The sequence below is a fragment of the Castor canadensis genome, chromosome 15 (assembly GCF_047511655.1).
Source record: "Castor canadensis chromosome 15, mCasCan1.hap1v2, whole genome shotgun sequence".
Lineage (NCBI taxonomy): Eukaryota > Metazoa > Chordata > Mammalia > Rodentia > Castoridae > Castor > Castor canadensis.
In genome coordinates, this window is record NC_133400.1 from 78,746,337 (window position 1) to 78,767,277 (window position 20,941).

The 20,941-nt window shown below is 35.5% G+C and overlaps 1 protein-coding gene across 1 annotated transcript in view; it reads right to left on the reverse strand.

The window, feature by feature from the left end:
• Mrc1 (mannose receptor C-type 1) overlaps positions 1-20,941 on the reverse strand; it is an 84,656-nt gene that overhangs the window by 55,480 nt on the left and 8,235 nt on the right. The window contains exons 2-6 of the mRNA XM_020180977.2: positions 18,230-18,631; positions 14,872-15,045; positions 12,012-12,176; positions 5,336-5,449; positions 1,223-1,369 (exon numbers count right to left, since the gene is read on the reverse strand). Coding sequence (XP_020036566.1) covers positions 1,223-1,369; positions 5,336-5,449; positions 12,012-12,176; positions 14,872-15,045; positions 18,230-18,631 — 1,002 coding nt within the window. The remainder of the gene's footprint in view (positions 1-1,222; positions 1,370-5,335; positions 5,450-12,011; positions 12,177-14,871; positions 15,046-18,229; positions 18,632-20,941) is intronic.

Genomic DNA, 20,941 nt, shown 5'->3' on the forward strand with positions numbered 1-20,941 from the left:
ATTTACTTCAGGATTGTTTGTAATAATCAAAGATTGGAAGTAAATAAAAAATCCACTAATTGGAGACTGGCAACAAAAAAACCTAAAACTACAGTCTCTTTGTGCAATGTATATTATTCAGCCAGAAAACAAATGTAAAAGCTGTTTGTGTACTAAATGGAATGATGAGCAAAACTGCTGTTAAGTGAAAAACTTAGGGTGAAGAGTTTAGAGGTAGTATGCTTCATTTGTATAAACCAGATTAATTATAAATGCATTTGCTTATATAGTCATAGAAAATTGAATTTTTATTTGATAAGGATACACACACACACATACACACACACACACACACACACACACACACACTAAGAAAAAGCACTTCTCCAGGAAGAACTGGGTGGTAGAGGTAAGAGGTGGGAGAAAAATATTATTTATAATTTGGTCCTTTTGAATTTCCATCATGTCAATCATATATCAAAATAAATGCACTTACTTCTAAAAGTCAAGGAAAAAAAATTAAAGAATAGAGCATGGTCAGGTTTCTCAAGCAGAAAAAAATAAATAAATAAAACATGTGAAGCACTAGCTGTCCCCCAAAAACAGCAGATAATGAATAATGAAGTTTTCTTTTCATCATTTTGAAGAAAGAATTCATTCTTGCCTTAATGGTTTAATTCTATAAATTTATAGTGGAAAGCATGATTGACTATTTCTCCTGGAGCCTAAAATTATATATAATAAAATAATAATAAATAATAAAATAATTATATATATTTATATATAATACTTTTTGAATGTTTATTCCATTCTGTGAAGGCCAGTGTAAGATGCTACATTGAATAATAATGGAGCCCAGACTGATCCATAATAATAAAAACATCCCTTCCATATATGTATTTCTTAGCTTGGATTCCAATTTTGCCACAGGTGCAAGTAGTATGTATCATATGAATATTTTTCTTCTCAAACATTGAAAAATAACACCTACCTTACAGAGCTGGGGAGATAAAATTCTTATTTATGCCAAAGGCTTTCACAATGCTGAAACACTGGAGCACATTCATGAAACACTAGAAACCGGAAGGAGTCATACCCAGCAAAACAATGTTTTAGGAATATCATTACAGTTCCCCATTAACTGTCAGTAAAACCTCGGGAGTCATACAATTATAATTATGCTGTAATTTTATTTATCTTTAACTTCTAATATTTTATATATATTAAGTTAACCATCACTTACCTGAAGGAATAATGAAAGAATTTAAAGTATTGTTGCCCTTCTTACAAATATAGCCTAGTTTCTGAACACACTCCACATTTTCCCATTTAGCGTTTTTTTCAGGATTTAGTGACACACAGCTTTTTCCAGGTTCAGGTGATGGACTTCCTTTGAGAAAAAAAAAATTTAAGAGGGGATGATAATAGGTATCCCAAGTAGATAGTCCCCCCACCTCATGTCTCCACTCCATCTTTGAGATTTAATGGATCCCCATTCTGTCTTTTGCTACACATTCACAAATAAATATTTACTGACTGCAGAGCAAAAGACATGATGGGTATCTATTTGCTTCCTTTGTGTTGGAACATTCCAATGCTGAAAATGATGATTATACAAGGACACTTCTTTGAAATAACTTACCCTGCCATCACCAATTAATAATGCTAGCCCTTAAATTTTAAACAGGATTGTATCATGTATCACAAAGAGGTACCTAATAAAAAGAATGTCAATAACTACTGAAAAAACAAAGTCAAGCTGACTATAAGGATCAGGGTAGCAAATCTCCAAACATAGTGAAATCTTTCCCAACTGGAAAGAGGAGACAGGAAAGACAGAGAATGGAAGGGTGCAAGGCACTGGATGGGAAACCTGGAAACACAACATGTCAGGCTTTTGGAACTAAGATTCTCAATAGCTGCAACTTGGCCCTTTGAAGAATACTTTAAGAAGTCAATCCCTGGTCTGTCTCTTACTGGAAACTAAGTAAAGACCCAATAGAGTCAACGTTGCTCATGCAATGAGTACATGCATTGGTAGCTATATTACTAATGCTTTTTGCTCTGATACATGATTTTAAAACCAGTGCTCTTACAACTGAAGTTAAAGTAAATGAACTGCATTCTGTTAATAGCTTTGCTTTGTGACTTTGGGTTTTTTTTTTTTCTTTTTGGTGGGACTGGGGTTTGAACTCAGGGCTTCACACTTGCAAAGCAGGCACTCTACCATTTGAGCCACACCTTCAGTCCTGCTTTGTAACTTTTGACAAATATCTAACATACTTGAACGTCATTCTTTCTGCAAGATGAAAATCATGTTACCTGCTCCACAAAGTCTTTATCAGAAAATCTGAAGGTTATTTAAATGCTACACAAAAAAATGTTAGCATTAAGCATAAAGATATTTTTTAAATGTTTTGAGAGCTAGGGGCATGACTCAAGTGGTAAAGTGCCTGAGTGCCTGTCTTGCAAGCATAAGGCCTTGAGTTCAAACACAGTATTGCAAAAAAAAAAAAAAAAAAAGTTTTGATATTGTAACCAAGCTAACAGTATAACTAAACTAACACATACAACATATCAGTGCTAGAAATTTTTAAGAAACAATAATACATATTGTAGCTATTGGTTACTAATTAATGTATTCATTAGCAAATCATGTTATACATTTGGCACTATGACACCACTACCAAATTAAAATATCAATTAGTGGTCTTTAATGCTTTAATAGTCATTATATTCTTGAATTCACACTAGTTTATCATTTATGTAAAATATCCTCACTTAAAATGCAAATGTATTCTAATATATGCATTATTTGGTAAGTGCTCAAATTGAAATGCTTGACTGAGCAATCTATACAAAAATAATTTATGGCATTCATAAAGGTTTCTAATTGTAGATTCAAGAAACTCTCAGACTATTTCAAAAGGTGATTTAATCTTGCTTCCACTTCCCAAGAATTTGGTTTAATAAGGAAAACATTTTCTTTTCCCATTAATCTTCTACTTTCATAACCCCACCTTCACCAACATTAGCCCCAAATCCCCAGACTGCAAATGGTTGGATTAAAATCCTCACCCCTAAACTGAGTAATAAAGACAATGACCTGCTTGATGATGTACAATAATTTAGCTACTAAAGAGTGGAACAAACTCTAATCCTCTAATAAATGATTAGTATTGTCTAATAATTTTTTGAGACCAACTGGTATTCTCTAACTTAATTTGACTGAATGAGTAAGCAGAAAAATTAGATCTTTACTCATAAAAAAGAAAATTTTATATCCTTTTCAGTATTATTTACTTCCCATAGTCTAGGAGACAATAAGCTGATATCATTTCAAGATTCAAGTAACAGTGCTAAGGGTGCTGTTCAGTGGTAGAGTGTGTGCTTAGCACCATGGGGCTCAGGATTTGATCCAAGCATAAAAAAGAAAATATTCAATCAATAGCCCTATAACCATCATGCACTGAAGAAATGTATTGAAACTGAAATCCCACAGAAATCTTTTTTTTGTAGTGCTGAAGGTTGAACCCAGGGTCATATGCATGTCGGATAAATGTTCTACCACTGAGCTTTTCTCCTGGTCCCTAAAGTCTAATCAGTTTAAACCAAAATATAACCTCTAACAATCCCCTCTCCTGTTTTGGAATTTATTTGAAATACTATTTTATTGAAGTTTTTCTTTTTAAAAAATAAAGTCAGGGCAGGCATGGTGATGCACCCCTGTAATCCCAGGATTTGGGAGACTGAGGCAGAAGGAGCATGAGCTTGAGGCCAGTCCTATCTCAGAGAACCAAACCAAGCAAACAATAGAAAAAGAAGCAAGGCAATGTGGAAAATAGAAGGTTTTACTTTTTATACCAAATGCAAAAATATTCAATGACTTTTCAAAAGAAATGTGAAGCTGGGTATAGTACATGCCTATAATCCCAGCACATGAGGCTGAGGCAGAAGGATCGAGGGTTCCAGCCTGGGCTATAAAGCAAGAGCCTGTCTTGAAAACAAAAACCAAAACAATAAACAAGAAAAGAAGTCTGAGCATTTCAATGAACACTATTCAGTAGTACCTGTAGCAGAACTGATAAATATAGATCTGATCAATATGCTATTCCTTTCCTTTCCTACACCCATGGCAGACATTACTAATCACTAATTGTGCTCTTTCTTAATTAGCACACTTGGTAGTACTGAGATGGGGTTGGAGGGGCTGAATCAGACTCAGTAGAGAGCCTCAAGTAGCTACTAACAATGGTTGGTGCTGGTGGATAGGGTGCAAACTCTTTAGCATTGGGTTTTTAATTGTTGTTTCTTCTGAAGAGTTGGTTTTTGTTGTTGTTGTTTCTTCTTAAGAGTTGCTGTACATGTGCAATTTATATTAAGTAATTAGTCTCCTTTTATATTCTCTTACTTGTATGTAATGACTACATTAAAATAATTTGCTACATTTTCTGTCCTCCAGAAAATTAGAAAACTGTTGAAGGTTTAGTCATTCTGACTATATTTTTCTACAATCAAACTACACCTTGTTCTGTATGGAATAATATCATCTCTGAGTGAGATAGTATTTTTTTTATACCAAAAGACTTTCAACTAAAATTTTGAAAATATATGAATTTGAAGAGAATCAAGACTGATCAGCTATCCACTATGCACTATGTTACTTGTAAAGCAGATGAACCTTCAACCACATTCTAGCTAATGAATATAGAATATGAGATAGTATTTTTAATTCAACTCTAGTAGACTAAAACAGGAGAAAATGGTTTAACATAGACCTTAAGATCTTCATAACAGCAACAGCAATATTGTAACTATCTCAGGACTCAAGATAATTAGAAATTCACCAACCCAGAAAAGTTTCAGTTTGTGTAAATTCATTATATGTATATGCAAGTATAAATGTATACACATTAAATCTTTGTAATACTACATATCACATATCATAAGTATATTTTATATAAAATTACTTTCAACTGGCATGTTAAAAATTTCAAAGTTAGGACAAAAGATTCAAAAGTTAGCTGTACAAAAAGTGGAAAGCACCTTATCAGACTTTGCAAAGATGTATTGGACAATACTTTCAGGAATGGTGGCAATACTGATGCAACATCAAATATAGGGTAGTAATTCTGTTGCTATATCTCATAAATCATGCTAACAAAAAGCTATAAAGTTTGCTTTCTAATGTAGTATCTTAAAAAAATCAAGGCTACTCTGATAATTCATACTTTAAACAGAGACATGTGCTGATTTGTGATAATCCTAGCAGCTGGTCCTATATAACCCTACAGTTTTAGAACATTCAAATCTAACTGGTAGATTTCAAAGCAAGGTGAGACAGACTTAGCCTTACCTGGTAACCAATTCAAGTATCGGAATGGACTGCCCCCACTCCACTGCCAACCAGTGTTGAAACTCAGACTATTAAGGCCAATCCAGAGTCCTGAAGTCAGGGAAGTGGTCAATCCTATGTGATAGGAAGCAAGAACACAAAACTAGCGTTTAGAAAAGAGTGGAATTAAGTTTGGAATTAAATGCTTGAAGCAAAATGTAATTGAGGGAAGTGGACTCATCATGCCTGACATTTCTCCTCTGAGTCTCCCAATGAGCTAAAGCAAGACAACCGCTACCTTCATCCACAGGTACAGAAGTGAGGCTGAGCACACAGGCCAGTTAGTAAGAGTCTTGTTAAGGCTTCGATCCAGAGCTCAGTCCAACCCCATCCCCTTGAATGTCATGTCCTTTCTCAAGCACAGTGGGATGTGCTTGTTATTTGGGCATGACTGTATGACTATCACCAAATAATGACATTTTTTACTTCATTTGAGAGTGAAAATAAGACTGATTTTATATAAAATCCAACTTTCTCTAGAACAGAAAAATTTTAATAAACATATTAACCTACCATGCTCATAAGTCATTAGATCATTTCAGAACTTATTTTAAGAATTTTATATTTTTAAAGTCAATTTTTCTTTTTTGTGACAAACTCAAAACACTAAATGCTTATGCTGACATGAACATTTTATTTAGGTGGATAATAAGTCATAATTACAATGGTTTAAACTCTGTAAAGACCTGATATGGAAGTTTTTTAAAAAAACGACACAGACCTTCTAGTGTGAAAAACTAATCTACTATTTCCTTATCTTTTAAAAAAATCATGGTAAGAATTCTTTGCACCTAGTAAATTTAATTGATGAAAAATAATTAATCAAAAAATAAAACTATCTTTGCTTTAAAAAACAATGCCAGACTCAACTGTGTGTACATGTTGGTAACATAGATTAGGCCATTTTATACTTCCTGCTACATATAGGATATATCCCCAGCCAAATCTTTTAATGGTAAGAGTTACCAGTTAGGCCACTGCGATATTTGGAGCACTGCATTTGATCATTTAATCCTCATAAACCATGAGGTAAAATTATGTCCATTTTATAGATGAAAAAACTGAGAGATTAAATGACATAATAGCTAAAATTTGAACACAAAAGCATCAGATTCCATAGTTTTGATATAACCAAAGCTACTATGATGTATTTCAAACCCACTAAAAAATTTTTAGCTATATACATACATATTCCTGTTGGATATTGCAGTTGAATGGGAGGGGAGCATGACTCAATGCCAAGATCAGATCTCACATTTATTGCAACTCCATTCTGTAAGAGTGCAAGTGGGTTTCCTAAGAGACCCTGTGCTCAGTGTGTGTCACCCTCAGCTGCTTGCATCTGGCAGAGGTACTGTCAAACAGAGTACCACTTGAGGATATTTGCTAGGTTGACATTGATTATAATAAACTGAACTGAACTCAACATTGATTGTGGGTGCTGAAAAGGATACCCTGCTGTGTGTTTTCTTTAAAAGAATAGAAGAAAAACAGGTTGAAATTACAAACTGACGTGCAAAAAGCCATGAACAGTAATGCAAACTCATTCATTTTATCAAGCACTCTAGAAAATAACATTAAAGAGCTGGCACAGCCTCTTTCATAGGCACGCTATATCCTTTGAGAAGTGACTAGGGCAATTCCTTCATTTTACGAAGAGAACTGAGGACAGAGAGGTTGAACACCTTGGTAAGAGTAAATCAGTTTTATTGTATCAGGATTGGAACCCAACGTTCATTTTAATTTTTCCAATGGATTTAATCCCTTTTTTAAATTACCTTTTCTAGATTTTTTATGAGTATGTGTATGTGAGTACTTGAGTTGAATTCAGGGCCTCATACTCTATAGGCAAGTGCTCTAACACTTGAGACATACCCCAGTCCCAGTCTTTCTTCTTTTAGTGCTGTTTTTGGTTTTTTTGTTTTTACACATAGGGTCTTGTGCTTTTTCCTGGGCTGGCCTCAGACTGCAATCCAGGAGGATTGCTTCCTGAGCATCTGGGGTTACAGGCATGTGCCACCATGCCTGGTCCCCTTTTCTAGATAATTTTAAATGGTAAGATATCTCTAAGCAAAGAAGAATGAGCTAAGCAGGTATTTCTGCTGCATGGTTTTGCTCCCAACTAGCCCTCTACCAGCACTCATTCCTGTTTTCAGTGCATATTCTGCATTTGGTTCTTCAAAATTAGAATTTTACTTCAAAATATAGAAATATTTATTATAAAGACTTACTAAGGAACTGAATTATCAAGAGGGGAAAGTTTTGGTTAGTCTTGAATTTGTAGGAAGAACATCATTAAATGTGACTGCATTCACTAAAAAATAGTGAATTTACCAATATTAAATCAATTTGATAGTTACTTATACCACCAATTATTTCCTTTTACTTAATTAATTACTTAGCATATATTTATTGAAATTATCTTGAGTACCCTTATTATTTATAACTCTTTAGGCTGAAAAAAGTCAACTAAAAAGTGTTGCCCCTCCTCATTCATACAAACAGGTGATCAATAGAGAACACCTGGATCCAGACTGGACCTCAGAAGTATTCTGGGATCAGTATCATAATGACATTATCTTTATGCTAATTATTATTCCATTAATTACTATTGAATGTTGGGTGATCTTTTTCACAAATTCTATGAGGTTGTACTAATTTGAGTAATACTTACCTCTATACTTGCAGAGGGTATATGAGAGGAAATGCATTTAAAAGAAGCATTTCATAAGGGCAAAATAGTTTCTGCTGGGTATTGAGGGGGGGGAGAGGGAGGGGGCGGAGTGGGTGGTAAGGGAGGGGGTGGGGGCAGTGGGGAGAAATGAACCAATCCTTGTATGCACATATGAATAATAAAAGAAAAATGAAAAATAAATAAATAAATAAATGTTATAGCAGTAAAAAAAAAAAAATAAAAGAAGCATTTCAGACCAGGTGATATCAGGCATTCATGGTGTATGGCCATAGATGAAAAGTAGCATTGCAAAATGCTAGATATACTATTACTGAAACTGACTACTCTGAGATTTAAAAAAACCTTATTGGTTAAGAAAATTAACATAATTAATTTTTGAAAACTACAAACAATTCACTAATTTAAAAAGAAAGTATATTTCGTGTCAGACTGCTTAGTTAAATTATGTTTGTGCTGGGCATGGTGAAGCATGCCTGTAATTTCAGCACTCACAAGGTGGTGGCAGGAGGATGCCTAGACTACTCCAGGCTTGCTTGGGCTGCATAGTGAGAGAGTTTCTATCTCAAACAAATAAAAACAAATAAGCAAAAAGACAAGGAATTAAATCAATACTTTAAAAAATGAACTTGACATATCGTATGTGACCAATAAATATTCTGCTATTATTTTTATCATTAATAACTATATAGATTAGCAAAAGGTATGACTTAGAAACAAAATTCAAACTTGTTTGAATGTATCACTTAAAGGGCTGGATTGTAGCTCAGTGGTAGAGCACCTGCCTAGTGTGTGTGAAGCCCTGGGTTTAATATCCAGCACCATTTATTTTAAAAAGGATCACTTGAAGTAGGTGAACATCACCTACACATTTTTTTTCATCCCCAAGCTTCTTTTCTCTAGTGTGCACTTTTAATTTTATAGAGGAGCAGACAAAAAAATTTTTAGTAAGGCCACACATAGCATTAATTATTCCACATGATACATTTTCTTAATTTTTAATTTTTTTTCTGCATATGCTATCTGAATTGGTTATATGCCTACTTTTGAACTTGGTTATGAAAGAAACCGTATTAACATCCAGTATTACACTCACATTTTTATTTCATTTCTTCATAGAGGTCCAATTTGTTTTCCAGGTAGTACCAAAGGAAACTGGCACAAAAACAATCAGAGTAACAAGCCAAATTTCACTTCTATCTTATTTCAGTTCTATAAATGCTAGTCCAGCACATACGTGGATTAGAAATGACAGAGAATTTAATCTCAGAGTCTTCATATTACTTTTATTGTTATGTAACAGTAATAAATCAGATTATAACTATTTATAAATAGTTATAAATCGGATTTGGGAATTGAGGATTGAACAATGTCCCAACACTTATCAGGGTAGAAACAGAAGTCAAGATGACAAAATGATGGTGGGTGATATACAAATTGGTGTCTGACAGAAACACTTTGTTCTGCGGGTACTTTGGAATCAGATGGCCGGTTTGGAAGACATTTCCTGGAGCAAGATGTTGCTGTGTGACCTTCAGGGACTGCCAGATTCCTGCTCATTTTATGAGTGGGACAGAAGCAGGAAAGTGACTAGATTTCAGCTCAGTGCTTCTGTGAACTTGAGGCATTAAACAAGTTTGCTAAATTCTCCCTCTGGTCATAGTTTCCTCCTCTATAAAGTGGGTAAAGTAATATCTATCCATGATGTTGCTTTAGAAATAAAGTCACGTCTGGCACATAGCAGCTAGTCAAGAAATGACAGTGAACTTGACCTCAGAGTCTTCTTGTGTAAATATGCTTTCTACATTTCAAAAGCCTATTTACTTCTCAAAATGCTCACATAAATAAAACGTATTTTAAAAGTATAACAATTTGTGAGTTGTTTTTCATTTGAAAAGTATTTCCCAAAATAGAGCAGATCACACACTTACTTCACACCATTATTTTCTAGATTCTTCCTCAATATATCCCAATTGATACCCAATGTCATGAATATCTTTCTCCCAGAAAAAAGGACTGTCTTCCTTCTATTTCATTTTTTACATTTCCTGTCAGACATTTTTTTACTTGTTGCATGGTGTTTTTGACTTACAGAAAGGCAGGAAATACTCCAAATCTCGTTAGAAAAGTCACTCTTACCCAGATTCTTTGAAAATTTGCTGACTAAAATTCCGGAGGCTTGGCCAAGACTCAAAGAAGCATCTGAGGTGAACTCAGCCCTAAATCTCCTGGAGCTCTACCCCATCCACCCACCCCATGGACACATTAATGGCACCTGCTAATTTGGAAAGCTTGTCCTGCAATACACACACCATCCCTCCCCACCCGCACACCAAGACCACCTCCCCCACCCCAACCCCAATCTAGGAGCAGGGTCAGGGACCAAAACACAAGACTGGTTGGGCAGAGCTGCTGTCTCCTCCTATCAGAATCAGCTAGGAGGGAGACAAAATGCAGATTCTGGGCCAGAGACTGATCTAGAACCTTTAGGGGTCTGGTGCAGGCATTTTCAGTCTAACCAAGTTTCCAGATGATGAATAAGAAAGTTCACTTTTAAGAACCACTATAATTAACTATCTTCTTGCCACAAACTAATTGCTCACTTGTTCAAACATTAGGCTAAATTTCTAAATAATTATTTTTATTTTGTTGTATCACCATTTGTCAGATAGCAAATGGTCACTGACACTTTCTTCCTTGGAAGGTTCTGTGTGAATCTCCTTGGCGGCATAGATACGTAAATATAGATATAAAGATGTGTGTATATATGTATATATACATATACACACACAATGCCTGGCACAGTTACCAGATAGATTATTAAATGGATAAATGAATGCATGAAAATACAACCAACAATTTAATGTGTTTATAATCTTGTAGAGGCAGTGGGGCATGTACATGAGTAACTTATAAAAGCAATAATAAGCAAAGAAGAGAAATGGAGAGGATTGCATGCTCATTGTATAAAATTTGGGGAATCCCAGATTTTAAAAATGATATGGGACAATGATGTGGAGGTGAGAAATATGAGACATAAATGTCCCACAGGGGGACTGTCTGTCAAGATGGCAACATGCATGAAGGGGGACAGATGACAACCTTTCAATCTGGCAAGGTGTTTAATGAACTATTTGATTGGAAATTGGGAGCCACTAAGGCTATTTTAAACATGGCAGTCACAGGATCATTGAATATATATTAATTTAGTACCAATATCAGGGTGAACAGGACTGAGGGGCCCTGGCCGCAGGAAATTGGGAATGCCTTTGCTTCCACACTGTTTTTAGCCCTCATCTTCCTGCTTCCCTGAGTGTGGATTTTAGAAGCTAAAACAGACACTCTTCTCAAGCAAGCATTAGCTTTTATACTATTCACAATCCTGTAACAGATATTTTAAAAACCTAAAGATCACTTTGAAAAGAATATCAGTAAAAGCTAGAAAACTATAGACTACAGGAGTTGGATAGAGAAGAGGACAGAGTTGCACAGCAGTTCTTGACTTATCTCTACCAATGGTAGCAGTATTTCATTTTACCATTTTGAACTCTATGATGCTAATGAAGACCTTTGGTTTCAGGTTAGACCTGGATAGTGAATACTTGACCATTGTGGTACCAATGCCTTGTGTCCAAAAACAGCATCACTCAGTGATGGTGGCATCCTTTACTCTGAGCCCAGATTAATCCTCAGAATCCTTCTTGGCACAGGTTCTAAGGACTGTTATAATCAATATCACAATGTTAGCTTATGAAATGAGACCTATTTGCCATCCCCAATGTCATTTTCAGAATACAGATTTGTCCCATTATCTACACCCCCTGCTCAGGGACTAACTTATCACGATGTATAAAATCACTTGTATACTCCATTTTAAGTGAGATTATGTAGACATCAACTAATCAAGATTTTACTTACAACTCTGTTTTCCTTTTGTGTCATTACCTGTCAGGTATGTTTGCTCGTGGATCTCTGTGACACTCAAGAGCTCAGCATTCTGCTGCTGGCAGCTCTTCCTGGCTTGCTGCCATGTCAAAGCAGACTTGGAGTTTATCTGGTAAAGAATGTTGGTCAGTGGATCTTTATTCCATAGTCCGTCACTGCCCTCAACTGTAAGAGAAGTCAAAAGGAGCAATCTGTTGTGTCAGGCATTGGAAACATTTCCAGTGAATATTTTTTAAACTGTCCAACTAGCATTATTGCCTGCCACAGTATCTTTCTTTTCTACTTATCTTTGAAGCCAGTTGGATTTTCTTCACTTCTGAAATGAAAACTACCAGTTCAAAAGATCAACCACATCCAATCTCTCCCATGTGCCTAAAGAAAGAAAGGGAGTCATCAGACCCCCCTATTTCTTCTGGGACATTTGGGATTGGTTGAGATGGGAAGTGATGAAGATTAGAGACACCAGCCCAACTTTCTAAATCAACAAGAAAAGTTAAAGGTGGGGAGAGAAAATAGATATATTTCTTTTCTCTGCAAGTGGATATGTTGCCTGCACATTCTAGTTTGGTCCTTTTAGAAACGCAGGTGTTAGAGGGGAAGGTCATGGACTCCCACAGACAGACCAGCTACATCTGACCCCGAGGTGCCGATCCTAATGAGTGGCCTGACCTCAAGTTAACTTCTTTTCTCATCGATAGAACATATTCAATCTGGGTGAAGCTTTTAGGAATAGTGGATTTTTCTTCCCTCAGAGTAAAAAAAAAAATTGTTTTGACATATCTTCTTTGCTAGTGTACAATTTCCAAATATACTGTACAAACTTGGTGTCTTCTCTGAAAGGCCAATGTCATAGATAGATAAGTATTATTTGCAGTCTTTTGCATATAAGCTATTTAAGAAATTAGCAAACAAATGAAATAATTTTGTATGTAAAATTCTATTTACAAACAGACTGATCATTTCACTTGTTTGTGAGGAAGAAAGAAAGTATTACGGAACTTCTCACATTTCCTGAGAAGTCTCGGCTTGCTGAGAAATAGTGATTTTCCATAGGCATATGACAAACCCTGTCATGATTCCTAACTCTGAAACTCCCTGTGCTTTGTACCTTCCCGAGGAAGCAACCACAGACCTTTTTGTCATCACATACTATACCCTGTGGTATGAAACTTGCAATTCTTTCTAAGAATTTTTTTTTTCCTGTGGTACTGGAGTTTGAACTTTATATTTTCTAGGCAGCTGCCCTACCACTTGAGCCACACTTCAGCCTATAATTTGCAGTACCATGGTACATCAAAAAGGAAGAAAAACATATTAGAATTTGATTCAGTCAACAACATAGAAATTTCTAAGATTTTTTTGTTGGGTGTGTGTGCGTGTGTGCATGAAACTGGGGATCAAACCTAGGGCCTTGTGTATGCTAAATGGATGCTCTACACTGAGCTGCATTCCCAGTCCTAAAATAATTATAAAGTCATTTACATAAAAATACATTTAAATTAGCAATGTTAGATTTAAGTAAATTATAATAATCTGAGCCCTTATAAATTTAATGTCCATGTAAGTGAGATCTTGCAAATGAGACATTTATTTGGGGTTTATTTGAAGGTGAAGATGTTTTAAATAAATATTTCTAAAAAATTGGAGGTTTGCTTTACAATGTGGCAGAAAATGAGAGAGATAATAAAAGGAAGATTATTTCTTCATCCAGGAATGGAGGAAATGACCAAAAAAGAAAATGCAAGAGACTCTTCACTTTAAAAAGGTAGAGTTTTGCATTATAAGTCAAGGAATTGAAATGTATCGCTCAATCAATGTACAGGTTTGCTGACTGTACAACTCCCCCAAACAGTTCAAATTTCCACAGTAAGCCAACAAAACTGACGTTGCAACCTAAAATTGCAAGCTACAGAGAATTGAGAGAATGGGGTCTTTTCCTTTTCCTGTTCTCATGATACTGGAAAATAAATGTCTAAATAGAAGGAAAACATGGCAGTAAACAATGCAAAGGACAATGAAGAGCATGTATTTGGTGTCACCAGGTCAAGAACTGGTAACTCATTTTCCTGTATTAAACCTGCTAATTTAAGGCTAATATAAAATAAAATGCTATTTTGAAGGAGACTCAAAACAGAATAGATTATAAAATTACAAAGCTCTATAGGACATGAAATGTATAAATTGTGCTTTAAATTTTAGTTCAAATTGAAATCAATTTTTATACTTATATGGCTTTTATATTTAACAGGGAAAATATACAATTTGGCTTTGAGGAAATAAATTAGAAGTAAAAAGACTAAAAATTATTCTGTTGAGTGCACTCATGATACTCCTCCACCACATAGCTGAGAATATTCAAGACTGTGAGTTTTTCTTATGATTAGTGGCTTACTACTTGCCTCTGTATTTTATTCACTAAGTCATGCATTCTTCCAACAACTCCTATATCAATACCAGTTTAGTGGAGGATGCTATAGTCAGTCAATGAAATACACACCTCTAAGAAACTCAATAACAGAATTAGAAAATATCATTCCTACTAAGTACAGGATAAGACACGCTTCAATCTTGGAAAAATAAATAGGGCTTTATCTTTTTGAAAGAAAAGACTCCACTTTTCAAATGAAAAGACTTCTAAATACACATAAAAATCCCAGGGCTGAGAATCAGAAGCTCTATATTCTAGTCTTCAGCCCAAATGGCTCATTTTCTCCATTTTACAATAGGAACAATGACATCTGTGAAGGGTTATGATGGGATACAATGAGGTAATAAATGTGAAATGTTTGGAAAATGCTCTTGGTAAACACAGGTTTTATTATGATGTTGCCAAACGTTTCTTTATCATAAAATTACTTACATTTCAACGGACAAAATCCAAACAGCTTGTCAGTGTCATAGTCCGTGGTGGTCCCACACCACAGCCATCCATCTGACCGTCCAGCACTTGTGCAGTCTGCATACCACTTGTTTTCAAACTTGAATGGAAATGCACAGGTGGCTCCATTTGCATTGCCCAGGAGTGTGTACATGGCTGGAGGAACATTGATTTGCACTTAGAAGGTGAATAACACTTTTGCACACTGACTGTCCTGAAAGCAGCATACTGAAGGAATGGGTCTCATTATTTCAATCATACTTGGTGAACCCACACAGGGGATCCCCTTTGTTCAACCTTTTTCCTCTGCCCTAGTCTTTTGTAGGTACCTGCTATGGTCTGTACTTAGGAAATAACTCTAGTATCATTTCACATCTGCTGTCTGTTGAAACAGACTCTCCTCCTTCCTCTGAAGAAGGAATCGTAGCCAACTCCTTTGACATCAGCTTTAATTTCTGCACTTCCTCCAAAACAGAGATGAGGCTACCATCCCCTTGTATAAAGTCATACTCTTACCGAATCTCTAGATGAAAAGCTGTGTAACCCACACAGACAACACTTCAATCCCTTCCAACTACTTCTTGTCAACTCAGTGTTCACATAAGTCCCTCAACAGTGATTATGAGGTTGGGTAGGAATTGACATTTTTCTCTAATCCACGTGATGAAAAGAAATCACTCAAAACTTTAGACTCTATCTACAAACAATACTTGTCCCTTTATTTATTTTTTATGTATTTTTTAATTTTTTGAGATAGGATCTTATTATATGGCCCAGACTGGCCTCAAACTGGAGATCTACCTGCCTCAGCCTCCAGAAGTAGAGTGCTGGGATTATAGGTATGTATCATCAGGCCCAACTAATACTTGTCTTTTTAAAATCTGAATTCAAACAGATTAAGTGGGAAGGTCTAGATTTAACTAAAAAACAACATTGAGACCAATACAGCTTCATTGTTGATTATGGTTTGACTTAAACCAAAAGATTAGTGAGGCTTTTACCTATCTCTTGACAACCAAACAACTCACATAACTAAATTCCTCACTACAACTCATGTCTCCATTTTTGTAATGGTCCCCACTTTAGGGATAGCAAATGTTTATATTGAATATTTGGTATTTTGCTATCAGTTAACATTCAAAATTTATCAAGCACTCTTTTTGTAATTACACTTCATAAATTCAATGACTTGCAGACACTCTTTAAAGATATTAAGTCATTTAGATAATATAAAGTTTGTAAAACATGTAGCATATATTAAGAGCAGATTAAACAGTAATTCTTTACCTTTTTTCTTTTTATTCATTGTACTTATCCCAGCAATATTTGTTTTTAATTACCTCAAAGTTACATTTTTTTTCTAAAAATCAGTTGGCTAGTTGCTAATAACTTCAAAATGCTATTCTAGCTTTAGTTCCACTAAATTACAAGACTTGCAAATCATGAATTTATAAACAATAGTCTGGATTTAGAAATAATTATGTCTACTCTTAATTCTTACACCAGGCACTGCTGAGCCCAAAGGAATCAAACTCCACTCCAGCCACCCATTAAGGAATACAAAACTGCAGTCAAATCAGTCTTCTTTTTGGGGTTCAAACTTCCGTACAATCTTTTATCTGTCAAAGTCTACAATTCTGATTTTACTATTCTAAAGTAACCCCTAGACTCAGCCAGTTCTCTAACTCCAAATTGTCTTCACTTCTAACGTACATTCTAGTTAGTCGATCTCAAGGTCACTCTGAGGAGCTAGACTCTCCAGCAGAATTATTTTTAAGTATTGGCAGATCAGAATCACCAAGGTCTTTATAAAAATAATTCAAAAGATGCCAGAGCCCTTCCACTCATATGCTAATTCAGAATCTGGGCGGAAGAGGGATCTTAGAATCTGCCTTTTAGCAAGCTCTCCAAAGGATTCTTAAGCACATTAAAGTAGGACAACCAAATCCTAAATCCTACACATATTTGTCTCCAAGAAAATAGGAAAATACAAACGGTGAGAGGGGGAAGATATTATTATATTTTAAAATAAAATAAATTTGCTGATGTCTTAGCACCACTGTCCTCAAATTGAATCCCTCAATTAGTACAGCTATCTCACCCATAGAATTTGACTCAATCAAGTTTGGTTCACCCTTATTCTACCCTTTAATTTTGTACTGAATTTCTCCTGTAAGGTTGTGTTACTTAAGTTGCCTCTCTCAGAATTTCTAAATGTATAGTACGTCTCTTGGATGCCTTGGAATAACTCTTTTGTGATCTCTACTCTGACTAATTTAATTTCTACTCTCCCCTCCTTTTTATATAGACAGAAAATACTAAGCTGGCAAATTTATCTCCTTCCAAAAAACTGAATTCCCATGCTATGTCTTCACTGTGATAAGCTTGGGTTCAACCTATCTTAGCAGCCCCAGTTACAAAGTAATTTTGGAAATAGGTATCTCTTGTTCCCAAAGGCAAGCTCTTTCTCTAACCTTGAGGTTGTTCCAGATAACACTTCACAATAACCAAGTATACAAACTTGAAATGGGGTTACAACATCATCTGACTGAAGAGACCGGCCTTTATAAAAGACTTCAAGTTCTTTTCTTATTTTTGTTTCATTTGACTCTACTTCTGGGACGGCACCAGAGAATGAAATTTGGCTAAGATAAGGAAAGACTAAGTACTGTTGATTTTATTTAACTTCAAGAGCTCAAGGAACCAACTGTGAATAAAATAATTTCCACCTTCCTACTGCAACCACTTTCTAAAATAGGTAGCTAAGTGTCCTACACATTAATTAATAAGCTAATTCCTCAGCTTTTCTAATACCATTGTTACAGTCTCTAAATACCCAAAAGGTAACTGAATAAATCAGAAACATTTAGAAACTCAAATTGTCAAGGATTTTACCAAAATTTCATTTTAGGCTATCTGAATTGGTCAAGAATATGACTCTGAAGCTTACTTCTCCAGAATAACTTAAACTAAAGGAAAACAAAACTTTGGTTTGATTTATTTAACACTGCAAACTTATAATGTTAACTAGGATGCTTTGGGTCAAAGACTAATGAAAATTGTTTTCTAAAAACTGCATCCCAATGTTTAGAAATATATACTTTAGAGCAATTCAAAATAATGTCTTCCTATTAATTACAAAGAGCTAAAGTATTATTCGGGACATTTTATCACATTTATTCACCATTATGTTCTCCTACAACAGAAAATAATTCAAAACATAAGAAAAGTGATCAATTAATATTGTACAGACCATATAAGAACACATTTATTTTATTGAATTCCAACTAAGAAGATGGGAGAAATTTGACACAAAACTACAAAATTCCAAGCCTCTTACCTTCATAACCTCTAGAGCATAAGTCATCTGTGGTTCCATAAATCTTCCACCTGCTCCATAAGCCAGACCCCTTGTAGAGCATAATATTCTTTTCTTGTCTATTACCATAGTTAAAAAACAAATCTTCATTCTTGATCCCAAAAAGTGTATCATTTTTGCATTCCCATTTCTGGAATTCACTTTTTGAGTCACAAGCATATAGAGTGATAGCAACCCAATCTGTTTTTGATGGCACCCCCAAGCATAATTTATAAGCAACACTCATAACCTGGGATTCAGACACCCATCGGAATTTCTGGGACTCAGCCTCTGGATTGCAAATGGCTGTTTGGACGGCACTGGGGTTTATTACTTCCACGCAGCGTTTGTGATCTTCATTATAGATTAAAAATTGTCTGCTGTCTGTTTAAAAAGAAGAAAGAAAACGTGTTCACGTGTGTCCACATAGCAGTGATAATATCTTAAGTCGAAAGTTCCCAATCTTTCCATTTCCCTAAAGATCTATGATTACAGGAAAAAAGGGGACTGTAACCATGCCTTGAATGACACATTACCCTCTTGGGGATCCTGGAAGCTAGAGGGGAGGACTGCAGGGAGGAGCTAGATTGAAAGGTCCGCCATAGGTAGCATCTGTGGCTGGTGGCAATCACCTGGAAGTCCTCAAGATGTCTGAGTCATGAGTAGTCTTAAATTACCGCCTACCACAAATGCTCACAAAATACAGTGGAATGAACATAAAAGGCAGATAACAAAAAGGAATAATATCAATATACGGGGAATATGGTTAATTTAATACAATAAGCTATAAGATTAAATACATGCATGTCCTAGCATAGGATTTTGAAGAGTAACACATCTGAGGTAGGGAGATGAAACCTATCTAAAATTACTCCAGTAACAGCACTAGGATATTGCAATTTTTAAATGTTAAAACTATTTTTACTCTAGATCATTTCATCTTCATGTTACCTCCTATGGTTTTTTGATGTGCTCTCTGGCTAGCTCAGATCAGGCTCACCTGACTACTTTTTTGGTTTTGTTTTTGTTATGTTTTGTTTTTCTCTTCCAACAATAGGGAACCAAAAGGTTTAACACCTAGAATTCTATAATATTACATCACCTTTCATTTTATTGACATACTCAATCTAACCTTTGTCTAGCGAAAGGATACAAAAATGTATTTGTGGGATTTTCAGTAAAGAATAAATGAAAATAAGTTTTGGATCACTGGAGGTGATTCTTAAATATAACTTAAAAATAAGTGATTTTTATGGCTGTAATTTGGAGTTGGTAACTTAAGTGAATGTACATGGATGGCTTTTACTTACTGGTTATAGCTGCTAACTGGCAAAAATGGAACTTCCTCACACAAAAAAGGAAAGAGAAAAGGAACTGGTAAGCAATTTTTCTGCTTGAATCAAAGTTGAATTCATGTCAAGCTTTTCCTTTTCTGATTATTTTTAAAGAACATACAAATGAAAAGAAATGACTGGTTTCTCTTAATTTTGTGATATAAATTAAACACTTCTTGTGACTTTTTCCTAAATTCTGTCTACTAACTTTCCCCAGTTCTTTCAAAATGAGCCAGTAGTATTGCAGGGTCTGAATAAATGAGTCACTGTTTTTAATCAAACCATCCCAATGAAATTTTAAAAAATAAGACTAGTGCCACTAGAAGAGGCCTTCTCTAATTATAAAGCATTTTCACAAACCTGGCTCTTGTTTTCTGTCTTCAACAACCAGTGAGGTTAGCACTCCCTACACTCTGAGATCAATCTTCAACTGAAAGCTTATCATGAATCTTGGCTCCAAAGATTATTTTCTCCCAAAGAGAGAGTTTATTTTTTATCTGCTCTTGTCTATACCTATTAGACCTCCTGCTTCTATCCTATCTGGGTTTCTAATTCTATGCTATTTTGAAGTGCTATCTCTGCCCCTTGGCCATTACTTATTTGTGCTCATTTGCTTTCTTGGGATTGGGACTCCATAAAGCCTACTTCTGTGGGCTTCTCTGGCGTTGACATCTGTCATCTGAACACTCCATACTGAGCAAGTCTCCTCCAGTCTATCTGAACTCTTTCCCACACTTGACCTCATTTTGTTGAAGCCCATGCTCTGCTGTGATTTATAGCACTAAACCTTAAGTCATCCTGGGTTCTGTTTTCTTGCACTTTCCTAGACAATGGAAGAATCTATCGTCAAATAGACAATAATTTGCAGCAAAAATATGCTACAATGGCTAATTTTATGTGTCAACTTGGTGGGTCATGGTATGTATTTATTTGGCCAAATACCAAAAATGGATGTTGCTATGAAGTCGTTTTTAAAGATGAGGTCATTTAAATCAGTAGACTAAGTAAATCAGATTACCCTCCATAATATGGGTGGGCCTCATCTAGTCAGCTGAAGACCTTAAGAGAAAGCAACCCAAGAAAGAAGAGGGAATTCTGCCCTTAGACTGCCTTTAGACTCTGCTGCATTTGCCCCAATGTCCCCCAAAGCCCCATGTGTTAAAGTCTTGGTCCTCGAGGTAGTGCATTTGGGAGGTGGGACCTCATGGCAGGTCCTTATGTCCCTGGGTTGCAAGCTTAAGGCAGTGTCATGGGGCTCCAACCCCTTTCTCTCTTTTTTCTTCCCCACCACGAGGTGTGAGCAGTTTGGTTTTGCCATTCACTCCCACCATAATGCACAAAGCAACAGGTCTAACCAATC